Genomic DNA, 20,587 nt, shown 5'->3' with positions numbered 1-20,587 from the left:
ATTGTCATATTTGAAGGTTAAGTTCGATAAAAATGTATAAGTTTCATAGTATAGCATGATTATATATATTAAATGTACAAATAATATATATATATATATATATATATATTATAAATTTTACATTTATAATATAGTATCATTATGGTATAATAATTATATTTTATAGAATTTTTATTGTACATAACCAAACTTTAAATTATGAAGGATTAATCTTCAACTAGAGATCTTTATAAAGTATCAATGCAAAGTCGATAGGTTTTATCGATTTATAAGAGTTTTCTTTTTCTTTTCCTTCATTAACTATTTTTCTATTTATTCAGTCTCCTGTACCATTCTATCTCTAATAATAATGATAATTTAATCATTACATATTATAATGGGTCTATGAATAATGAAATTATTTTATGATGAAAACATCGGCACGTATTTATTATTATATCTCATAAAAATTCTTACATAATATACTTTTACAAAATTCTATTATATATATATAAAAATAAAAAAACAATATAAAAGAAAGTATAAAAATTTTAAAAATCGATTATAAATTTAAACCATTAAAAATAAAATTTTAAATCATTTAAACCTTAATATAACGCGTGCGCGTATCTTCTTTCTTAATTTTATTTAAAATTCTTTTCTTTTTCTTCTTTTTTTAATATATAAAAAAAATTATATAAGCAAATGTTATCTCAAAAATCATATTAAAAAAAAAAGTCTCCCAATTCTGTTTTTCCGGTATGTTCATTAGAGGTGACTTCTTGGCGACTTTAATTGTCCCATCTTAGCGCTGAGGTCATCATCATCATCATCGTTCCTATATATCAATAGCGAATATAATTAAACGAAAAATTTTTTACATACCTGTTAAAAATCTTTTAACAATTCATCGATAGAAAAGGCTTGTACGTATTGTTTCAAAACAAATTGCACACGATTATAAAGAATGTTTCTCTTAAGTTGAACATTTAAATTACTATCGCTGAAACTAAGAAAAAATCACAGGATGTTCAAAAAATTAAATCAAAAAAATACCATTCGGTTTATTTATCGTGTGCACAAATCTATTTTCAAACGGGCAGAACTTCGAATACCTATTAAAATAAACTAATTCATTATTCTTGTTTTATTATTTTTACATTGTACCAATGTACAAAAAAATTTTCTTTATTCAAGGTCATTTTAAAGTCATGATGTCATAGGTCGTTGAACTCGTCTGTGATGTGGACTACAATGTCGTATAATAAAAAGATTATTTAAATTAGAACGATGACATTGAGATGGCATTAAAAATGACCTTGGAGGAATATTTTTTAATCTCACCAAATATACGCTCCGAAACCATATAAACTCTTTACTTTTTTTACTTTCAATAACATTGGAAATAATTTAAATGTTCAACTTTTTATGAAACATACTATACTAACAATGGATATATATGTTAACTAACATCTAGGTTTGTGGGGTATATAAATGAGAACAATAAGAGATTTACGTTTTATTGATGTGAACAAATTTAGCAAAATGTAGGAAGAAAAAGAAAACTCAACACAGTTTTAAACTACACAAAGTCTTTTTTTGTTTTGTTTTTGGTTTTTTTAATGTAATAACAATTAACATTCGTATATTTTCTCTTTTTAGGTACATCATACTGTTTTAACTTCTTTTCTAATAACATTGTGATAACTATACAATAAACGTTTTCTTGACATCATGACATCATGACGAGCCAAAAATTGGCACGAGTTAATATACATATTTGTTTTATCTACGTCCGATTTAGTTCTATGAATATATAACACTTCAAATAAACATCTCATTAAAATATATATATAGTAATTATATAACTCTTTATTCACGCTTTTTCGTATACTTTTAATTTTTTCCTTTTCAACATTGTATCTTGTGATATTCCTTGCAATATACGGAATGTATTTAAAGAAAAAAATGAGAGGAACGTATTTTTCAATAACGTAAGTTTTAAATCAAATCGATAAAAAGATTATATTTCTTCAATGAAGATTGTACGAGTTTGAATATTTTAATCTGATTATTAAATCACATAATTAAAATAAACATATACATATGTATATATTTCATTTAAAAAATATTTAATATTTAATCTTATACGAAAAATGTGCGTCCAATATTTATATCGATTTGTATCGATAATTTAAGTATTTTAATCGTAAATCAAAAAGTCAAAAAAAAAATTCAATATTACTTCAATAATAACCCAATGTTGAATAACAACTAAAAGTATCCAATAAACATTTGATAAGAATATATGAAACTTAACAACAAAATAAATTGAAATAAAAATTTTCTGTCAAATAATGTTAAGAAGTTGTATTATTATAACAACATAATCTGACAGATAGTTTTTTAATTTCATGTTCTTGTTATTGAAGATTTATCATAATTAAAAACCATCACTTTGAGAAGTTCTGTCACTTCTTCAATTTCAAACAAACATACAATGTATAAGAACATATTGCAAAAAGGAAAAAAGAGTAAATACGAAGAAATTATGAAAGACCTGCTTTCTTTACTTCGCTTGTTAGATGCGTATTTATCGTCTCTATAAATATACATATATCTATATGCATATATATACATGTATGTACATTTATGTACATATATGTACATGTTTGTGCAAATTAATTTATACATACTATTTAAATGTATTATTTTAAAATCTATCAAATAACTCGGCCAAAATTTTCTTATTACCAACAGATCTTCTCTCATGCGATTTATGTTCCACCAGTAAAATGAAGTGTAAGAGGGTGGATTACAGAAAAACAAAATAATTATAACGTTAGAGACGGATTAAGCGCATATAGCGCTAGATATAATGAAATATTGTTTTTAACGAACTATCTATGTTAGTAATTTCATTATAACGTTACAAGTCAAAGCACAAATATTAAAATAATGTTATCATCATCAACTATTGGGTTTATACTGCTAAAATGTTAATGCTATTTTTGACAGGAATAAAAACCAACATATTAAACAAAATCAATATAAGAATTGACATCACAAGTTTAAACTTATCGTTCGATTATCGTTGTATTCCAATTTAATCCGCCTCCAACTTTAATTGTAACTATTAAACGCTTACATGTGTTCCGGATGATTGCGAATACAATCGATCAGATCCGCAGGTTTTAGCTGTCCGATGCAAATACGATGGATTGCCGTGAAAAGAGGAAACCTACTTTCCATATTTTTCGACTTTAACATATAATTTACTTCTTCTGCTGTAAATGGTCCTTGCAATTTTTGCCCATTGAGCATTTCTTTCTCTAATTCCTCAATAGTCTGAAATAAAGATATTAAATAAAATACATACACAATTTTATTATTAGTAACTTTTTTTTTGTTGATAAACACAATGGAAAAAGACTATTGCATAGATCAAGATGTAGATAGGAAGAAAATATTAGAATTCGAATAAAATATTAGAATTGGAATACCAGGATTACGAATGGAGAGATCTTGTTCAGGGACAGGAACATTGGCTGGATTTGGTATTACGGCATATGAGCTTTCGAGTTTCTTTAATAATGATAATAATAATAATTGGTAATTTTGTGAATTCTATAAATCTAATATGAATTATAATAATCATTGGAATTTTGCTAACCTTTCCAGTTCTTACAAAAGCTTCTGATACTTTACGATTTCTTCCACCATAACATGTTGTAATAAGATCAGCTACACCACAGCTTTCAAAAAATGTTGATAGTTTACCACCAGGGTAGAAGGCATCCACAAATTTAATCATTTCCATTAATCCTAATCGAATAACCGCGGCTTTTGTGTTATCACCTAAGTCTAATCCATCGACGAAACCAGCGCCGCAAGCCACAATATTCTATAAATATATCCGAAAAAAATAATAATATAAAAAATAATTTGTCAAGAATGAAATGCGTACATTTAAACTGATACAATGTAAGTATGATACAAAAATATTTTATAAATCACCTTTAATGCTCCACAGCATTCAACTGAATCAACATCTTCAACTACAACAACTCTGAAATATGATGTCTGAATCAGATCTCGAAGAACCGGAGCCATTACTTTGTCTTTGCATCCTATGAATTTATAATAAATACAAAAATCTTATTCTGTAGTTAATATTAAATTTATTATTCTTATAAATGTAACTCAAATCACTATTTACCTATGGTGGTTTCACAGAACATTTCCTCTGCTACCTCAGATGCCAAATTTGCTCCCATTAATACAGACATAGGAATGTGTAATTCATTAGAAATGATATGCGAGATCAACTCTATACCACCACCTTCTTTTTTGTCAAAACCCTGTACAAAATTATCCATAATATTATTTAATTGAATATATATATAAACATAAATATAATTATAATACACACACACACACACACAAAACACATATATAATATAACACAACATACTTTTATAAGGGAGAGACCAATGGCTGTAGGTTTAATTTTTCCATAAAGTGTGCTGCATATTCTACGAATAAACTGATGTGGCACCACGAAAATAAGGATATCAGCGTCCTTCGCAGCTTCCATAACATCAGGAACTGCAACCTGACATTTGACACATGAGATATATGATAAATAAATATCTAATAATAAAAATGTTCAAGTTAGAGCATAAGTTTTAGATTTATCTCCAATGACTCAAGGAAGATACTATAATCTTTACTATAATCATAGATGATATTGTTTAAGGTTAAAATAGATTAAAGTACAAAAAACATTACAAATAAAAAGAAAAAGAAAAAATAATTGTTTGTCATAAAATCATTAACTTATAATCCTAATAATACGTATAAATAGATTAATAAAATGTTGATAACATATTATTTTACTTAAGAGTATCATAAGCACACATTTTTAAAAGTAGTTTGATCTTTCCGTCGATAGATAGCGATTTGAACATTCGATCTTCGTTCGATCGATAAAATAGTTTCCATATTTCGACTATAGAAAAAACATTACGAAGTGACCCACGTAATCTGATAGCGAATTGTTTATTATACAAATTTAAAAACAAATCATTTTTCCTGTTATAATATCTCAAAAGTAATAATTATTACTTTATCATATCTATACGTATATATATTATTTCAATCAATGGAAGAAATTAATTCTATTAAATTCAATCTCCTTTGTACCTTCAACCTCTTTTGTATTATATTAAAGTCAAGGTCCAGAGTTCAAAAGTTGCTTGATTATAAAATGTAGAAGCAATTGAGAGGCAAATATGTGTACAAATCATATATAAGTATAAATACGATGCCCTTGCTTCGTATTATCTAAGTTTATTTTACGTCAAAATACTATATGATAGTAAAAATTCAGATAAGTTCATAAGCTGTCAATGAGTTAGATAATACAAAAAAAAAAAAAAATTCATAGAAATAAAAAAAAATCGTTTCTACATACTTACCACGTTCTCTGGAAGTTGATGACCAGGAAGATATTTTACATTTTCATGCGTTTCGTTAATTATTTCAGTCAATTTTTTTCCATTTATTAATTCTTCGTACACGTACATAGTAACGCGGTCTTCAAAATTATTTTGCTTTTTGGCATTGGCGCCAACTATCTTAGCAATGGCCGATCCCCTGCAAAAAAATTTTTCTTGTACGAATTGTAAAAATATCGTCTTTTGCAAAAACAGACGAATACAAATTTTATATAAATTTTAAAAATGAAATAAAAATCTTTAATTTTTCTAACTTCATTTTACAATATTTATCTTTTATTTGTTTTATGATATTTCATAATACTAATCCTACTAATTTTAGATAACCAACCTATTCATTGAACATGATCAAAAGCGTATCTATGGTGGGACAAGTAGGGTTTGTACTTTGGGTAAAAAAGCTGAAAGATATAGCGTTTATCGAAAAATAATTTTGAAAAAAGATCTTGATAAGAAATAAATTTGAAAAAAAACAAAGGTGTAAAAAGAAACGTTGATTCTGAAAGATTGTTATCATAAGCGCGATGTAATAATGAAGTAGTCTTTTTTTTTTGGAATTAAAATTGAAATAGAAAAGAAAAGATTAAATTGGAATGATATGCATTTACAAGAGTACGACTTCCGTGCTTGTCTAGGCGCTGTTTATGCTAGATACGTCTCTGTTAAGATAAACAATTTTAGTAAATTTCAAGTATGTGTCTCAGTTTCTCTTATCCGTTAAGGTAACGATTATCGATAAGGTTATACGTAACCTTCGATAGAATAAACTGTTTACTTTTTTCCAGTTATCATCAGCTAATATTCATATAGATTTTCTAAATAACATAAATGTATTTCTCATTTACATATATAAATGAAATGTTACGTAACAATAAAGACTTTGAACTAAACTTCTCTAATGTACCAAAAATATGTATGTGTCTGTGTTAACGCAATAAATATTTCCTTCGTAAAATTAAATTTGATTAGATGTACAAAACAAGTGTTATCTACGCGCGTTTTTTTTCCTCGGAAAATAACAGATGTGGCAATTGAATCGAACTATGTACGAATATGTATGAGGACATTAACAAGTTATTAAGACACGATCATAAAGTCAGGGACAAAATAGATTATGCGTTGCTACAATTTTATATTTATTTTATGTAATATTATTAATAATAATAAAAATATCGAAAAAATTCTATGAATGATTTTCTTACTTTTTTATAACATTTCATGTTGACGGAAAGAGAGATAGGGAGATAGAAAAATAATTATAGTTTAGTACGGTCATCGGTTTTAGCCGCTCAAATTCGAAGGTTAATACGACGCTTGATAAAAATACTGAAGAGATATTGTACAACTCGAAAAGAATTTGGTTGTTCTATTCTAGTTTTCAAGAAATTAGAAATTAAAATAAATCTCTTGGAAAAAGTCGAAGTAACCTTCAACTAACACGTGCAAATCGATGAACAATTGCTTCTCTTTTCTTCTTATCTTCATCCTTCCATCTCCCGTTCGATAAATATTAGAAGTCTGTCTATCTTTCTTTCTCTCCCTCCCTATCTCTCTCTCTCTCTTTTTTTTTTTTTTCTATCAAACATACTTACCAATTTCCAGAGCCAATGATGCAAACACTTTTCTTCTCCATTTTGTATATCTAAAGAGTTAATCAAAGAGACAAAAGAATAAAGAAAATCGCGTAACAATGACGACAAACAACGACGACAATGAGGCAGGAGACAAATAAAAAGTTTCTTTTTAAGAAAAAGAAGTAAACGGATACACTTAACCGTCCGTTGCGAATCTCCGCCGACTCTGAACGCAACGCGAAATTACACAGACTATGTATACTTCTACCAGTCAGATAATGTGTATTGCGCATGCGCTAATTTTGATGCAGATCTTTCTTTTCTTTTCATCCTCTTTTTCTCTCTTTTCTAACTTTACGCGTCTGTTATATTTTAACGTGATGAACGTATTAAAAATCCTTTCGTATTCTATTTATTTTTTTTTTCAATTTATCAATTAAATTTTAATGTTTCTTCATTTACGTTTATGTAAAAATTTTTATATAAAAAATTGTGAATACAAATGTTCAATGGAAGGTAATATATCAAAGAAATATGCCGTGAAATATGTATTTTGTAGCCTATTAATTATAGCACATTACATACATTCTTTTGAAAGTTAAATATAATATACATTGGCGAATTTTTCATTAAAAGTATAATCTATTTTAAGATTAAATTATAACGAACTGTGTATTAATTGCATGCTTTTTGTTATAGAGAATTTTTTTAATTAACTTTTAAATTATGTGTTATATATATATAACAAGTATTTGTACAACAGCACGTTTTAGATTCATTGATTCCATGATAACTAACTCATACATCTATGATAAGAGAGATATTATTGACATACTAATGATGTTTCCTGTCTATATCTATAAATAGTTTTACAATCTACTGTAAAATGTTTCTTTTTTTTTAATTTTTGTATTCAATATTATTATCGTACTTTTTGCTAAAACATACGTTAATAAAATACACCTTCAATGATAAACACTTAAAACTGAAATTATTCGAAACAATGATTACATTACAAGTTTCTTTTATATATTGCTTTATAGTCTGGAAATATAGACGTTTGTTTTCTATGTCATTTATAACGTTTTAATTATTTCAATTAATGCCCTTAATCCTCGGCAGTCGATTGAGCGGCATCTAATATAATTTCAAACGAAAATGGTTGGAAACTATAACCCAAACCAGCGTAAAACTTGCTTTGAAATTCCACCCTGTATAGAAAGAAATAATATACAATATTTTCTTCAAACATTTTTTTATAATTTCTAAGTAGAAAGTCATAAAAAATATATTTATATTTATTTCTCTCTAATAATTATATTGTCTTACCAATGGAGACGAAGAGTATGTAAGAAAGCTGAAAGTCCTTCCATCAGAACTAAAATACCAACAGTCAAAACAGCCCAAAATGCGAATATTATCCAAAGGATAATACCACCAACCCAACCTTCCCAGGTCAATCCATTCCTCATTACCATAGCCCATAATACTTCTGAGAGTTCTATTAAAAATTTATGTTTATATATATATATATATACATGTACTATATATATATATATATTCTTTATAAAAACTAAAAGAAAATATTTGTATCCCTACTTACGTGCATGAGCAAGAGATAAAGCCCACAAACGTAAATATGATGCAGTATGGGAGACGCTACCAAGTACATATTCGATAGTATGAATGCCTTGGTGTATAAATACTTCAGTCATATCTTCTTGTTCTTCTTTATGATTACCTTGAACACCTCCTGTTGGTTGCACCGCACCAACACTACCATCTACGTCACCATTTTCGGCACCATGATTATTTAACTGCATTAAGTGTAACGACAAATTGGTAATATTAAAATATATTAAATACTTTAAATATAACATTGTATTATAATAATTATGTATACATACTTGATAATGTTGTTTCTTTGCATTACGCATTAATGTAATTGGCTTAGCTAATAACATCCATGGAATGCAAATGACAGCTACGACGACTAAAAATTTCTGGAATCCATCTTGACCGGCATACATCCATTTGTCACAACCTTTTAATTGTACAGGTTTATTGAAGAGTACCATGTTGATAAATGTTATTAATACTGATGGTGCGCAATAAGGACTAGGACGAATTTCTACAAAAATAATAGTCCAATAATGTTTCTGTATATAAATATAAAAAAGAGAAAGATTTATGTATTTATAATTATTTGTTAATAAGATTACCTGATGATAAGGTTGCATGATATTTTATCCATTTAATAAACATGAGTACAACCATGTACAAGAAAAGTACTATTAAAAATATAATCTGAGGAATAAATTCGCAAGTAATATTTATCCTCTTTTTGAAGTACAAATGATTCCATAGTCCAACAATAACACCAAACAACATATGTAATACACCAAAGATTATTGAAATCTTCATTTTATAGGAATTTAAAAATATAATTTTATTTTCGGCTAATTGCCATACAGGATCCAGACCAATTGGGTAAGGATTCTGTTCGTATTCCGTTGTATTTGGATTTAATTGTAAAGCTCTATTCGAGTGAACGGTCGTGAAATTATAAGTGATATTCCAATGTGATCCGAAAATATTTAAAGATTTAGAAAATACGTCGTTGTATATAAATCCTGTGTACATCGAAAATAATCCCATTAAGAAAACAATGTATCTGCCACCAAAAAAGATATTCCATATTTCATTGTCAGATTTTTTAGCTGCTAATGGTTTCTCCTTTAGCACCATCCATCCACCAAATAGAAACATGATCAATCCATGTCCGAGATCACCAAACATGACAGCGAATAAAAATGGGAAAGTAATTATCGTATATGGTGCAGGATTCATTTCTCTGTAAGATGCAACTCCATATGCATCAATTAAAGCTTGAAAACCTTTAGTAAATTTATTTGTACGATTGTAAGTCGGCGGATCTTCGAATGTTTCCATACGATTTAGAATAGGAGATACAGAACTACCGCTACGTTCCTATAAAATATATTTTCTTATATAAATTATAATATGATATATTTTAATAAATGATACATTTAAATAAATGTCATAATAAATATAATAGAAAAATAATGTTACCGTTCCACGACGTAAGGCAAGTTGAATCGTCTCGATATCTAATACAGGTACCCAACATTCCGCTATCAAACATTTCTGAGTAACATCTAAATTGAATAAATTTAATGTATGATAAATTGCTTTTATTTTCCGAACTTTGACAAACCAATTTTTGATATTTTTCGCTGCAGCTACCAAGACACGATGACGATGATCTTGAGTTTGACCAAGTACCTATAAAGATTTTCTTATCTTTTAGAAATACGAATAGGTAAAAATTAAATAAAAAAATATATATATATAAATGATATTTATATAATATATTTTTTATTTGAATATTTTTATTTGTTTATATATATATATATATATACACAAAAAATGTCCGAGAACAAATAAGAAATATTTTAGAGGTGACCAACGCATCAACACGATGAAAAAAAAAATTTATGTAAACGTATATCCTATTTAACTTTATTTTCGAACTATAAGTATTTCATATCGCAATAAGTCTTTCGTTAAATGGACTTAGCGTCATCGCATTTTAGCCGAATTTTTAGAGGTAAAAACATCTCTAAAATATCTTCCATTTAATATAGGACACTCTGTATATTTATATATATCCTTTCTTGGATTATATATACAGAATAAGTTTTTTAAATATCTTGAAAACAACGCATTATCGAAAAAAAAGTTTGAAACAAAAGTTGTGTGAGAAAATAAACAACTTTTGTCTGGAACGTTATAAATAATCCTTCTTTTTAAAAATGTATTTATATATTAAAAAATTTATCCAATGTTTTATCTAATATGTCGCTCTCGTATTATAAATATTTACCGTATTTAAATCTTCAATACGTGTCATTACTCCCATAGCCATTTCCCGTCGATCTGCTGGTGCTTCAGGACATGGATACAAAGTTGCCCTAAAACCTTCGCAAATTTTCTTAACTCGTGTCTTTAATTGATCACCTTGGAAGAATATAATAAACACCGATTTAAAGACTTGGTCTCCCTACAAAAAAAAAAAAATCAAGAGAAATAAAATTTAATATTAGTCTACACAAAAGTTATCTATTTTTATTACGTACCGTTGAAGGGTCTTCCAAGGGTGTTTCAATTTCAGCTTGACGTAAAAATACATTTCCACGACATGCACGCCATAGCATGCGTTCGAATGCAGGAATGCGTTCACGTAGTATAACTCCAGCAACGAAACTATGAAATACATATGAAAATTAATATTAATTTAAAAGAAATTTTTTTTTTGATTTTAATATAATAATCCTAAAGTTAATTCTTATTTACTTTTATGTAAGTATATCTGACGCTAATTAAAACTATAACGTACGGAATCAGAGCTATATATTGAATTATCCAAGTTGCTTGTAATGTATACGTAATTATATACATTATAAAAAAAAAGATTAAGAAAGAAAAAAAAAGATATATTTATAAAAAACAACATGTTGCAACATTATTTAATGTAAGCTTCATAGTTGAAATTAACAGTACGCACCAACAACGTTGATGTCATATAATTTTCAATCTGTATCGATTTATATATAAAGTTTGTAACATAAATGAAGACAATAGATAAATAATCTTATTTTTGTTTATTCACATGTGGATATATTAATGCAAAAAAGAAAGAACCTTGACTTCTATATTTATTTTAGAAGTTTCATTGAATGATGATTTCTGCAGCCATGGTTATTCACATACCTATTCTTAAATTATTTATTTAATCATGTACAATCCTAATTAAAAAGGAAACTTTCGATAACACAGCAGAATATCTTAAACAGCATATGGTCACTCCAAAAGTGTTACTTTGTACGAAGGTAACAATGCATATATGTAGTTATCAAAAAACTTACAAGAATACCGGTGCAACCATTCCCAGGGGCTTTGATACTGTTTAAAATTTGTTTATGTGTAAGTATATGTACATACAGGTATTCATAGCATTAACAAATTTGATTAAATGCGCGTTATATAATCATTGAATTAATGAAATATATAGAATAAAATGATTAAAATATATTTATATGAGATATTAAATACATTACGCGATCAATGTTATTATATATGTTTGTGTATATATATATATGTGTGTGTGTATGTATACGATATGTACGATTAATCTTACACACGTTACAATTTTCGATTAAATACTTCAATCAAATGATAACTATCAACATTCTGTAAAGATGGAAGAAATCAACATTCTACTACTGCTGCATACAGTGAAAATATCAGATTAATATAATAAATAAAACTCATTGTAGTGATTGAATATTGATCTGTTAAATGATCATGCCATAAAATACCAATCAACATGTTAACAACTAAACAATTAAAAAAATGCTGCACTTACATTTTCTTTTATATTTCATTTAAGAGATTCATCTTCAGTAGAGGATCTATAAATTTCATAGAAAACTGTTTTTTTTTTATTGGGGAATTTAAACCAAATCTATTTAAAAAATATAAAAATGTATAAAAAAAAAAAAAGTTAATCTTTATGTTAAATTCTCACTTAATATAAAAATAATTCAACTGATTTTTTTTTTTTTTTTTTAATACCTAAAACATATATACAACTATTATCAATAAAATATACTTTTCTAATAATAATCCAAGATGTTATAGATCTCAGAAAAAAATTAAAAGTGCAATATGCAATACCTGTTAATGGTAAGTTAGTAAGATATATTTTATTAAAAGCAGTGAATATAGATTTAAGGGAAGGAATAACTAGTTTTGGAGTACGTACCCCAGTTGGACAGGACCAAGAGCGGACTGGCGGGCGACATTATCGTCACTAATCAACGCACGTGTCATGGACTCGGTGGGGTTCAAGCCTGCGTGCTCTTGCTGACGATACAACAGACAAGACACAACCACATTAACACACTAGACATGACCACAATGCTTCAATGCCATTTTGTAGTGTTGCATAGGTGTCTGACCTTCGCGTATAGATTTCATTAAAATATCTTTAACGATACAAAATTACAATTTTCTATTATTCTGTTTTTAATCTGTTATATTTCACTACTTTTTTTTTATTAATCATTTAATTCTAATTAAATCTATTTGATATAGTTTGAAGGTATCTGTTTGAGTATAATTTATGGTTTACATCATTTTGGATCATCTTTGGATTTTTGTTTTTTTATATATATATCAGAGTTATAAATATTACGTACGATAGAAAATATTAAATAATAGTAGGTACTTTTGGATCGTGTAAAGATATTTCTATTTCGTTATAATTTTAGTATAAATATGAATTGCCAAATTAGTAATGCTGCATTACTTGAGAACTATTCAAACCCATATTTTTTTATACATGCCTTACAAAAGAGTATGTCAGTGAAACATGGCAATTCTTATTTAATGAATGATCTGTAAAAACCTGAAAGCAATTATTTTACTATAGTTTTAGTTTGGATAATATATGCAGAGATTTATGCAAAGATATTGTTAAATTAAGAAAGGTTTTGCAAATATTAAACTAGATATATGTATATATTTTTTTAGAATATACCTCTCTCTATTTCTATATTTTTAAATAAAAATATAGTGTGTCTCTGTGCGTGTGTGTGTGTATAGTATATATATATATATTTATTTATATATATATACATACATACATATATATACACACACATATATATATATATGTATACTACTCGTTTATATTTAAAAAAATTTAAATATATATAAATGTATAGGGAAACAATTTTTTTCCTATTTATAAAACATGAAAAGAAAAAAATAATAAAACTTACTTGATAAGACACTTAAAAAAAGAAAGAAAAAAAAAAATAAATAAATAATGGATAGCTGAAGCAAAGCAAATTTATAAATGCATTGATTTTTATCTTTAGAGAAGGTTTTTATTTTTTCAAGAAGCAATTAAACAATTTTCTAGTTCAAATTTGATTTTTTCTATTATTTCAAATATATCATTGATAAAGATCAATGCATGCAATATTAAAAAAGAAAGACATGCCCCACACAAATGCTATATGTTAAAGAAAATATATCATACATACCCATGGCCACACCATCATCATTCACGTTATTTACATTATAAATATATTATGATATGTGATTTCTTTTTACATTAAGTAACAAGATGAGTTTAAGTCAATGAAATCTGTGTTATACTTGACTATTTTATCTATTAATTATTCAATTCTAATTAAAAATATTCGATACAGTTTGAAGATTTCTGTTTGAGTATAATATATAGTTTACAGGTGATCAGTCAAACTGTATCAACTGTTATACAGTATGAACTTTAACAAACATTGCTAAATAATTTTATGACACACAATCTGTAGGAAATTAGCACGTCATCATTATTATAAATTTGGAAGTATACATAATATTGTTAAATGAAGCAAACAATTGCATTTGTTTTTAAAGAGCATATAACATTACCAAAGCATAAAGTTTTATTTTGCTTATATTTAATTAAATAATACTATATGCGAGTAAAATTATGCGCACACACGTACGCACACCTGCTGAACAATAATATTAACAAGTAATTAAAATAGATGAAATATGATGTTACCGCTATACTATACGATATTTTGTGAAAATATTGATTCTGAAATTTTTATATATTATTATCATAATTGCATCAATAAACTTGCTTTGGTAATTATAACATGAATGCTCTTTCTTATTGCAGTGGGATATTGGAGAACTACAGGCAGACATTGAGCAAAACAGTTTTGCAAACGCAAATAACGGTTGATAACAGCTTGCCTGAGGGGGCTCCTATAGTGTGCTCCTATGGTGTCTGCCGCAGTGTACAGGTGCTGTAACCACAGAACACACTGACGTATCGTGCCCTCTACTTATAACTAATTCTGTGTATGCAGCTTATTATTTGCATATGTAACAAAAGCTTCATAAATTCTTCAGCTTATCAGTTACATTATCAAATCTTATCCCTTGTTGCTAAAGAAACATAACAATCACGCAGTCCTGAATAATCCCATTATAATAAGACTTTTACGATTTTGATTTAATTGTATTCCTAACATTAAAACATAGTGACCGAGTACCATTAAAATTTACAGTGCAATCAGTGCAATTAGTGAAGTGTTTTAATACAAAATTTATAAGACATGCATAATATACATAAAATGATTCTCGGTCACTAAAACTTTAAATACAGAGTGCAGAAATTCTACTAAACATGAACTATTACACCAGTTTATTCTTATAAATAAAAAATGAATTATGAAGATGTTTAACTCTTTTAATATTTAATAGATATTATTAAAACTTTAATTGTATGTAGATATTTCAATTGAAAATAAGTGTATATTACATATATAATTTCAATGAACAAATTTGGCTTTATTCTTTTTGGAAATATTATTAAAAATATCAGTACTTATTTTTTTTAAATATTGATAAACTTTTTTGATCTTAAGTATAAAAAAATAAAATAAAATGAATATTACGAAACGAAAATTATAATGTAAGTAATTATAAAAGGATTTATATTTGTAGATTGACAAAAAAAAAATAATTACTATATGTCACTTTTAATTGAAATGAAAGAAATGTATTTTGTATGTATGGTGTGTGATAAAAAATGTAAAGAAAGCTTTAAAACTATGAATTACTACACTCTGCATTATTCAGAAGTACGTCACAATTGATTACCCGAGCTTGAGAGCCTGGCCGCCGGCGCGGAGGCCCTCTTCACCCAAGAGAGTGACTTGCTCTTCCTCACGACTTGGATCTGCCATCTGCGATACGACACCTCCATTCTCAGCCTGGCAACAGACACATGTCACCCCTCTCTTGCCCTATTTCCCAGTCGTTTATTTTGTTTCATGAGAACTGAACTCACCCCTCATTATTAGAACTCTTCATTGTCAATTTTATTATACAGATCAAAAAATATTTTTCAATTTTTATATATTGGTATAGTGCAACAGATATTAATCTATTACACAAAATAATCACAGTTATGTATCACGCATCAAGAACAATTGCAGATTGTCTCTATTTGTAAATTTAAGAAAATTCATAAAGCATCTAGATACATGCTATACACATATTAAATATAATGCATACAGATTATGATTTGTGTATAATTTGTTAACTGTAAATACATATACTATAAAAAAAATAGTATGTTTTTATATTTATGCAAATTGTTTAGAAAGCCAAAGGAAAAGTAAAGATTTTAATTTAAAGGAAGGTTATTAAATATTATATATATATATATATATATATATATATATATATATATATATGTATATATATATATGTACTATATAATTAATTTCTACTGGAAGTTAATATTTTAAAATACAAAAATAAAATTAATTAGATATAGTTATGTATTTATATTAATATTTTCAAATATACGATCGTATAGAATACTCATAAACTATGTATACAATATTGTATGAACTTTAAAAGATTTTGACAATGAAGAAAATAAAAAATTAAAAATGTACATAATATGAATAACTTAAAAACTTATGAAAATATATTTTAATGTTATAATTATTAAAATTATAACATGCATAGAACTTGCATTATACAATACTTACAATATATAATATTCATGCAATATTTTTTTTTCACAGACAAAATCACAGACATATCACATGATAAGCATTCATGAGATATTGCATATGCAATATATTAACAATTTTTTTCTATTAATTATCCTATTAACATATCAACTTCCATGCAGTAAATTATTGCTATTGTATAATATGAAAACTATACTGGTACATTGCAAACAAATATAACATACGAATTATTTAAGATATTGGTTTACTATGAATTAAATTATTTATTATATAATTAATTTTTTTTTTTTTTAAGAATGCACTATCAATGGTAAAGAGAACTTTGTTCGATATAATGTAAAATTTTATGATCACTATTAGAAGCAGCAATATGATTATGGAAGCATAAAATAATTAAATGGAAAAAGAATAAGAGAAAAAGAGAGAGAAAGGGCAGGGATGACTATAAAAAGGAAAAGATCAAAACACCTTGTCAGGTGACATTAACACGTTTAGTAACATTTTTATGTGATGATTGAATTGTTATGTTAAATAAAGATTTATTTAGTACTGTGAATATAAATTTGTATGCAACATATATTCTACAGCTACATTATATTACTTGAACAAGTATGTGCACATACTAAGATAATGAAATTACACAACATAAGTACAATTACAAATTGAGACATTAACAAAAAGAATATTTTAATTCCAAATCATTGATTATGCAATCAAATTGATTATGCATCTTGAATTAATTCTTAGCACATAAATGTGCATTGATATAAATGTATTTTTTCAATTAATAATTCTCTTACATGTAAATGTACAATATATATAGAATATATATAAATGCAAAATGTTATTGATGCATGTAGATAAAATCATATCTATTCATATGTCTGCATTAGACATATACATCTTTTAAAATAATGAATTTTTTTAATAATTTTTAACTATACTCAGGAAAGAAAACAATAATTATATAGGAACTTTGGGAAGTAGGGCATAATAAGTGACATGTGTCTTTTGCGATTCTGCAACTTGGTTAGTTGGCAATAGTAACACATTACATGTCCTAAAATCACTCAATAGTATTATTAGTAACACAAAACGAAAACATTATAATACGAAGAAGATTCGATTTTTTAAATTATTATTAACGTTAGTACAATCTTTAATATTCTCAATTGATAAAATGATATATATATATATATATATATATATATATATATATATATATACATATACATATATATTGGCTTTAAATTAAACTTGTTAAGCTTTTATAAATATGTACTTGCATCGTGTAACTATTACATTATTTAAAAATTTTACATGCATCATAATTGTTCTCATACCCATATTCACAGATTTGCTCATTAGATTTGCTTTCAAGAAATTATAAATTGAAGTTTCTATTTAAATACTTCATTAAAGAAATTAATCCACACATAAAAATTAGTTTACTGAATAGTGCAAAAAGATAAATATCTGCAAAGTTCAAAGCATTTTTTACACGCCTTAAATATTGATTTAAAAGATAAAAAAAAATAAATAAATAAAATAAAATGGAATAAATAAAATAAAGAAAAAAAAAAAAAACAAGAAAAAACATATATTTAACACTGAAAAATTACCAATGCAATAACAAGCAAAACTTTTATATAATAAAATATAAAGATTAAATTTCATTTATATCCATTATACTTCTTTTTTTTTATATAATAATAATAATAATTTCAGTTTTAGAAAAGTTTTAGAAAAGATAGAAAGAACAAAATTTCTAAAATATGTATATTTATATATGGAAAGAGAAAAAGAAAGATAAGAAAAGAGAGTAGAAATAGACAAAATGTTAGTTTGAATTTACATCCAGATTTTGTTTTTCATGTGCATTTCTTTATGTTATGTTTACAAAATCTGTAAATATTTATATATCATTTAATTCCATCCCCAATATGAATTTTTTTTCAACTATAAAATATTCACTTTTTCTAATCATATCTTTTACCAAATAAAAGATTGTTCTTTTGTTAACACTAAATTTTATTGTAAAATTTATATAAAATATAATTAATATCGTCATTATTATTGTCATGATGATTATTATTATTATTAAAAGTTATATTATTATTTATATATATATATCTTTCATATCATAATTATTATTAATATTATTATCAATGTTATAAATTTATTTAAATATTAAAAGATAAATAATTTGTCTGTATCATTAATCAGTTTCTATAGAATTTTTTTATCATTTTAATAGGTATTGTTTTTATTCCTATCCATATCTCCAAAATATGATACAATGACAAAAACAATGACAATACAATACGGTATAGTTAACAATTGAGGCACCCATTTTCAATATATCACCCACACAAAATTACCAAACATAACATGTCAGCTTTATAATTTAAAATACTCTTATTTGTTATCCAATAATGTTTCATATAACAAAACTTTACATTTTTATATGAAATCATAAAAATGTAAAGTAAAAAATTCTTATGATACTACTTTTATTGAACTATATTTTTTATTGGATCAGAAATAAGAAAATCCAAATAATTATCACATCAGTGACAAACACGCAAATATAATTTTAATATTTTCAATGATTAGGCTCCCAATTTCCAATTGCATTTATAAAAATATAGCATCATCACACACACGATTATATGTTAATGGCATAAACAAAATGGTTAAATAAATCTTACCTCATCAAAGAAGACTTGAGTTTTTCTTAATATGTGCTTTAGCTCAGTCAATTCTAAGAAGTTACGTTTCAGAGCTTCAGCATTTTGATTGACTTCTCGCAGTTCATTTTCCAACTTTTCAAATGTAGCTTCTAAATCAATCATTTCACGAGGTTGTGGAGCTTCAGGATTCTCACCAGTATCAAGCATTGGTATTCCATCTTTTTTGATTTCCTTCTCAAGATATCGTAATTTTCGTTCCATTTCATCGCAACGACGTACTTCGTTAACGAATTTTCGTTGAAATGCGTTAACATCTGGGTTAAGCTATATTAAAATATAGATTAGAGAAAGAGAGAAAAAAAGAGAAAGAGAAAAAAGAGAGAGAAAGACAAAGTAACAAATTTTATTATAATTTATATATTTCTGTAAATAGAAAGAAAGTACATTGGAATGTAACAAGTTCGTAAGACATCTATATATGTTACATTTGAAATAGATGTAACATCGATATAAAAAGATATTCGTAGAAAGATAATGAAAAACTTACATCTCGAAATTGGACAAGGCCAAGTTCGCCGAGTTCGGAGACACAAGCGTAGGCAGCTTCGCTTTGTAAGAAGAGTTGACACAAGGTCATTTCTTCACTTCGAAAAAGCGAACCCATCTTAGAAGATGGAGAATTTACTATTGGAATGAAAAATCGTTTTAGGTAAGTTCCGCGTTCGTAAGAAAGAAGAGGACTCCACGATGCGAACTCAACGAGATTCGAAGATAATATCGTGAGTCAAAGTGAAAAACACGATATATAACACGAATCCGAGATAGCAACGATCAATATCGTGACATCACGAGATTTGAACTATTTTACACAACTATAGACCGAGAGTCACGAGTTCTAAACGTGCCACACTTGCGACAAGTTCACACCCAATGATCATACAGCGCTTAATGTGTAGCGGCAGTTTCCCGAATTACTTTTTTCAAATCGATAATATTGATGTATATATAATCGACAAAAACATAGCTACACGTTTATGATTTCTACGTCTTTATTTATTTACTTTTCTTCTTCTCCTTAGTTTTAAATAAAAAGGTAAATATCAATGAATCTTTTCTTGTATATATTTATATTTGTACAACTCTCTTTTATATATATTTTAAAT

General features: G+C 26.4%; 2 protein-coding genes across 7 annotated transcripts; both read right to left on the bottom strand.

Moving 5' to 3' along the window:
- Positions 1-589: 589 nt before the first annotated feature.
- LOC127072092 (glycerol-3-phosphate dehydrogenase [NAD(+)], cytoplasmic) lies at positions 590-7,316 on the bottom strand. Of its 2 annotated transcripts, XM_051012220.1 has the most exons (8): positions 7,091-7,316; positions 5,460-5,637; positions 4,454-4,594; positions 4,199-4,340; positions 3,997-4,109; positions 3,653-3,883; positions 3,128-3,327; positions 590-817 (listed from the first exon to the last, which is right to left on the bottom strand). In XM_051012220.1, exons 1-8 carry the CDS (start codon positions 7,129-7,131, stop codon positions 748-750), a joined length of 1,116 nt encoding a protein of 371 aa, XP_050868177.1. In that variant the 5' UTR covers positions 7,132-7,316; the 3' UTR covers positions 590-747. The 2 variants fall into 2 exon arrangements, with proteins under 2 accessions (XP_050868177.1, XP_050868184.1); XM_051012227.1 differs by lacking the exon at positions 590-817 and having other exon boundaries at positions 1,555-3,327.
- A 289-nt stretch (positions 7,317-7,605) lies between these two features.
- On the bottom strand, positions 7,606-20,334 carry LOC127065243 (V-type proton ATPase 116 kDa subunit a 1). Of its 5 annotated transcripts, none has more exons than XM_050997326.1 (11): positions 19,972-20,334; positions 19,443-19,748; positions 15,845-15,990; positions 11,233-11,359; positions 10,980-11,156; positions 10,166-10,378; positions 9,295-10,063; positions 8,980-9,203; positions 8,676-8,889; positions 8,402-8,573; positions 7,606-8,283 (listed from the first exon to the last, which is right to left on the bottom strand). In XM_050997326.1, the coding sequence occupies exons 1-11, from the start codon at positions 20,086-20,088 to the stop codon at positions 8,181-8,183; spliced, it is 2,568 nt and encodes an 855-aa protein (XP_050853283.1). In that variant the 5' UTR covers positions 20,089-20,334; the 3' UTR covers positions 7,606-8,180. The 5 variants fall into 5 exon arrangements, with proteins under 5 accessions (XP_050853283.1, XP_050853293.1, XP_050853307.1 ...); XM_050997336.1 differs by having other exon boundaries at positions 15,845-15,957; XM_050997350.1 differs by having other exon boundaries at positions 15,845-15,930.
- Between the last annotated feature and the right edge of the window lie 253 nt (positions 20,335-20,587).

The sequence above is a fragment of the Vespula vulgaris genome, chromosome 1 (genome assembly GCF_905475345.1).
Source record: "Vespula vulgaris chromosome 1, iyVesVulg1.1, whole genome shotgun sequence".
Classification (NCBI taxonomy): Eukaryota; Metazoa; Arthropoda; class Insecta; order Hymenoptera; family Vespidae; genus Vespula; species Vespula vulgaris.
This window is presented reverse-complemented; position numbering and strand designations above follow the sequence as displayed.

Coding starts and splice junctions, on each gene's coding strand:
- LOC127065243 (XM_050997326.1), bottom strand. CDS start 20,088: ATGGGTTCGCTTTTTCGAAGTGAAGAAATGACCTTGTGTCAACTCTTC. Junction 10,379..10,979: donor GTATTGAAGATTTAAATACG/GTAAATATTTAT, acceptor AAATCTTTATAG/GTACTTGGTCAAACTCAAGA. Junction 8,890..8,979: donor CAAAGAAACAACATTATCAA/GTATGTATACAT, acceptor CACTTAATGCAG/TTAAATAATCATGGTGCCGA.
- LOC127072092 (XM_051012220.1), bottom strand. CDS start 7,131: ATGGAGAAGAAAAGTGTTTGCATCATTGGCTCTGGAAATTG. Junction 5,638..7,090: donor ATCATTGGCTCTGGAAATTG/GTAAGTATGTTT, acceptor ATTTTTTTGCAG/GGGATCGGCCATTGCTAAGA. Junction 3,884..3,996: donor AATGCTGTGGAGCATTAAAG/GTGATTTATAAA, acceptor ATATATTTATAG/AATATTGTGGCTTGCGGCGC.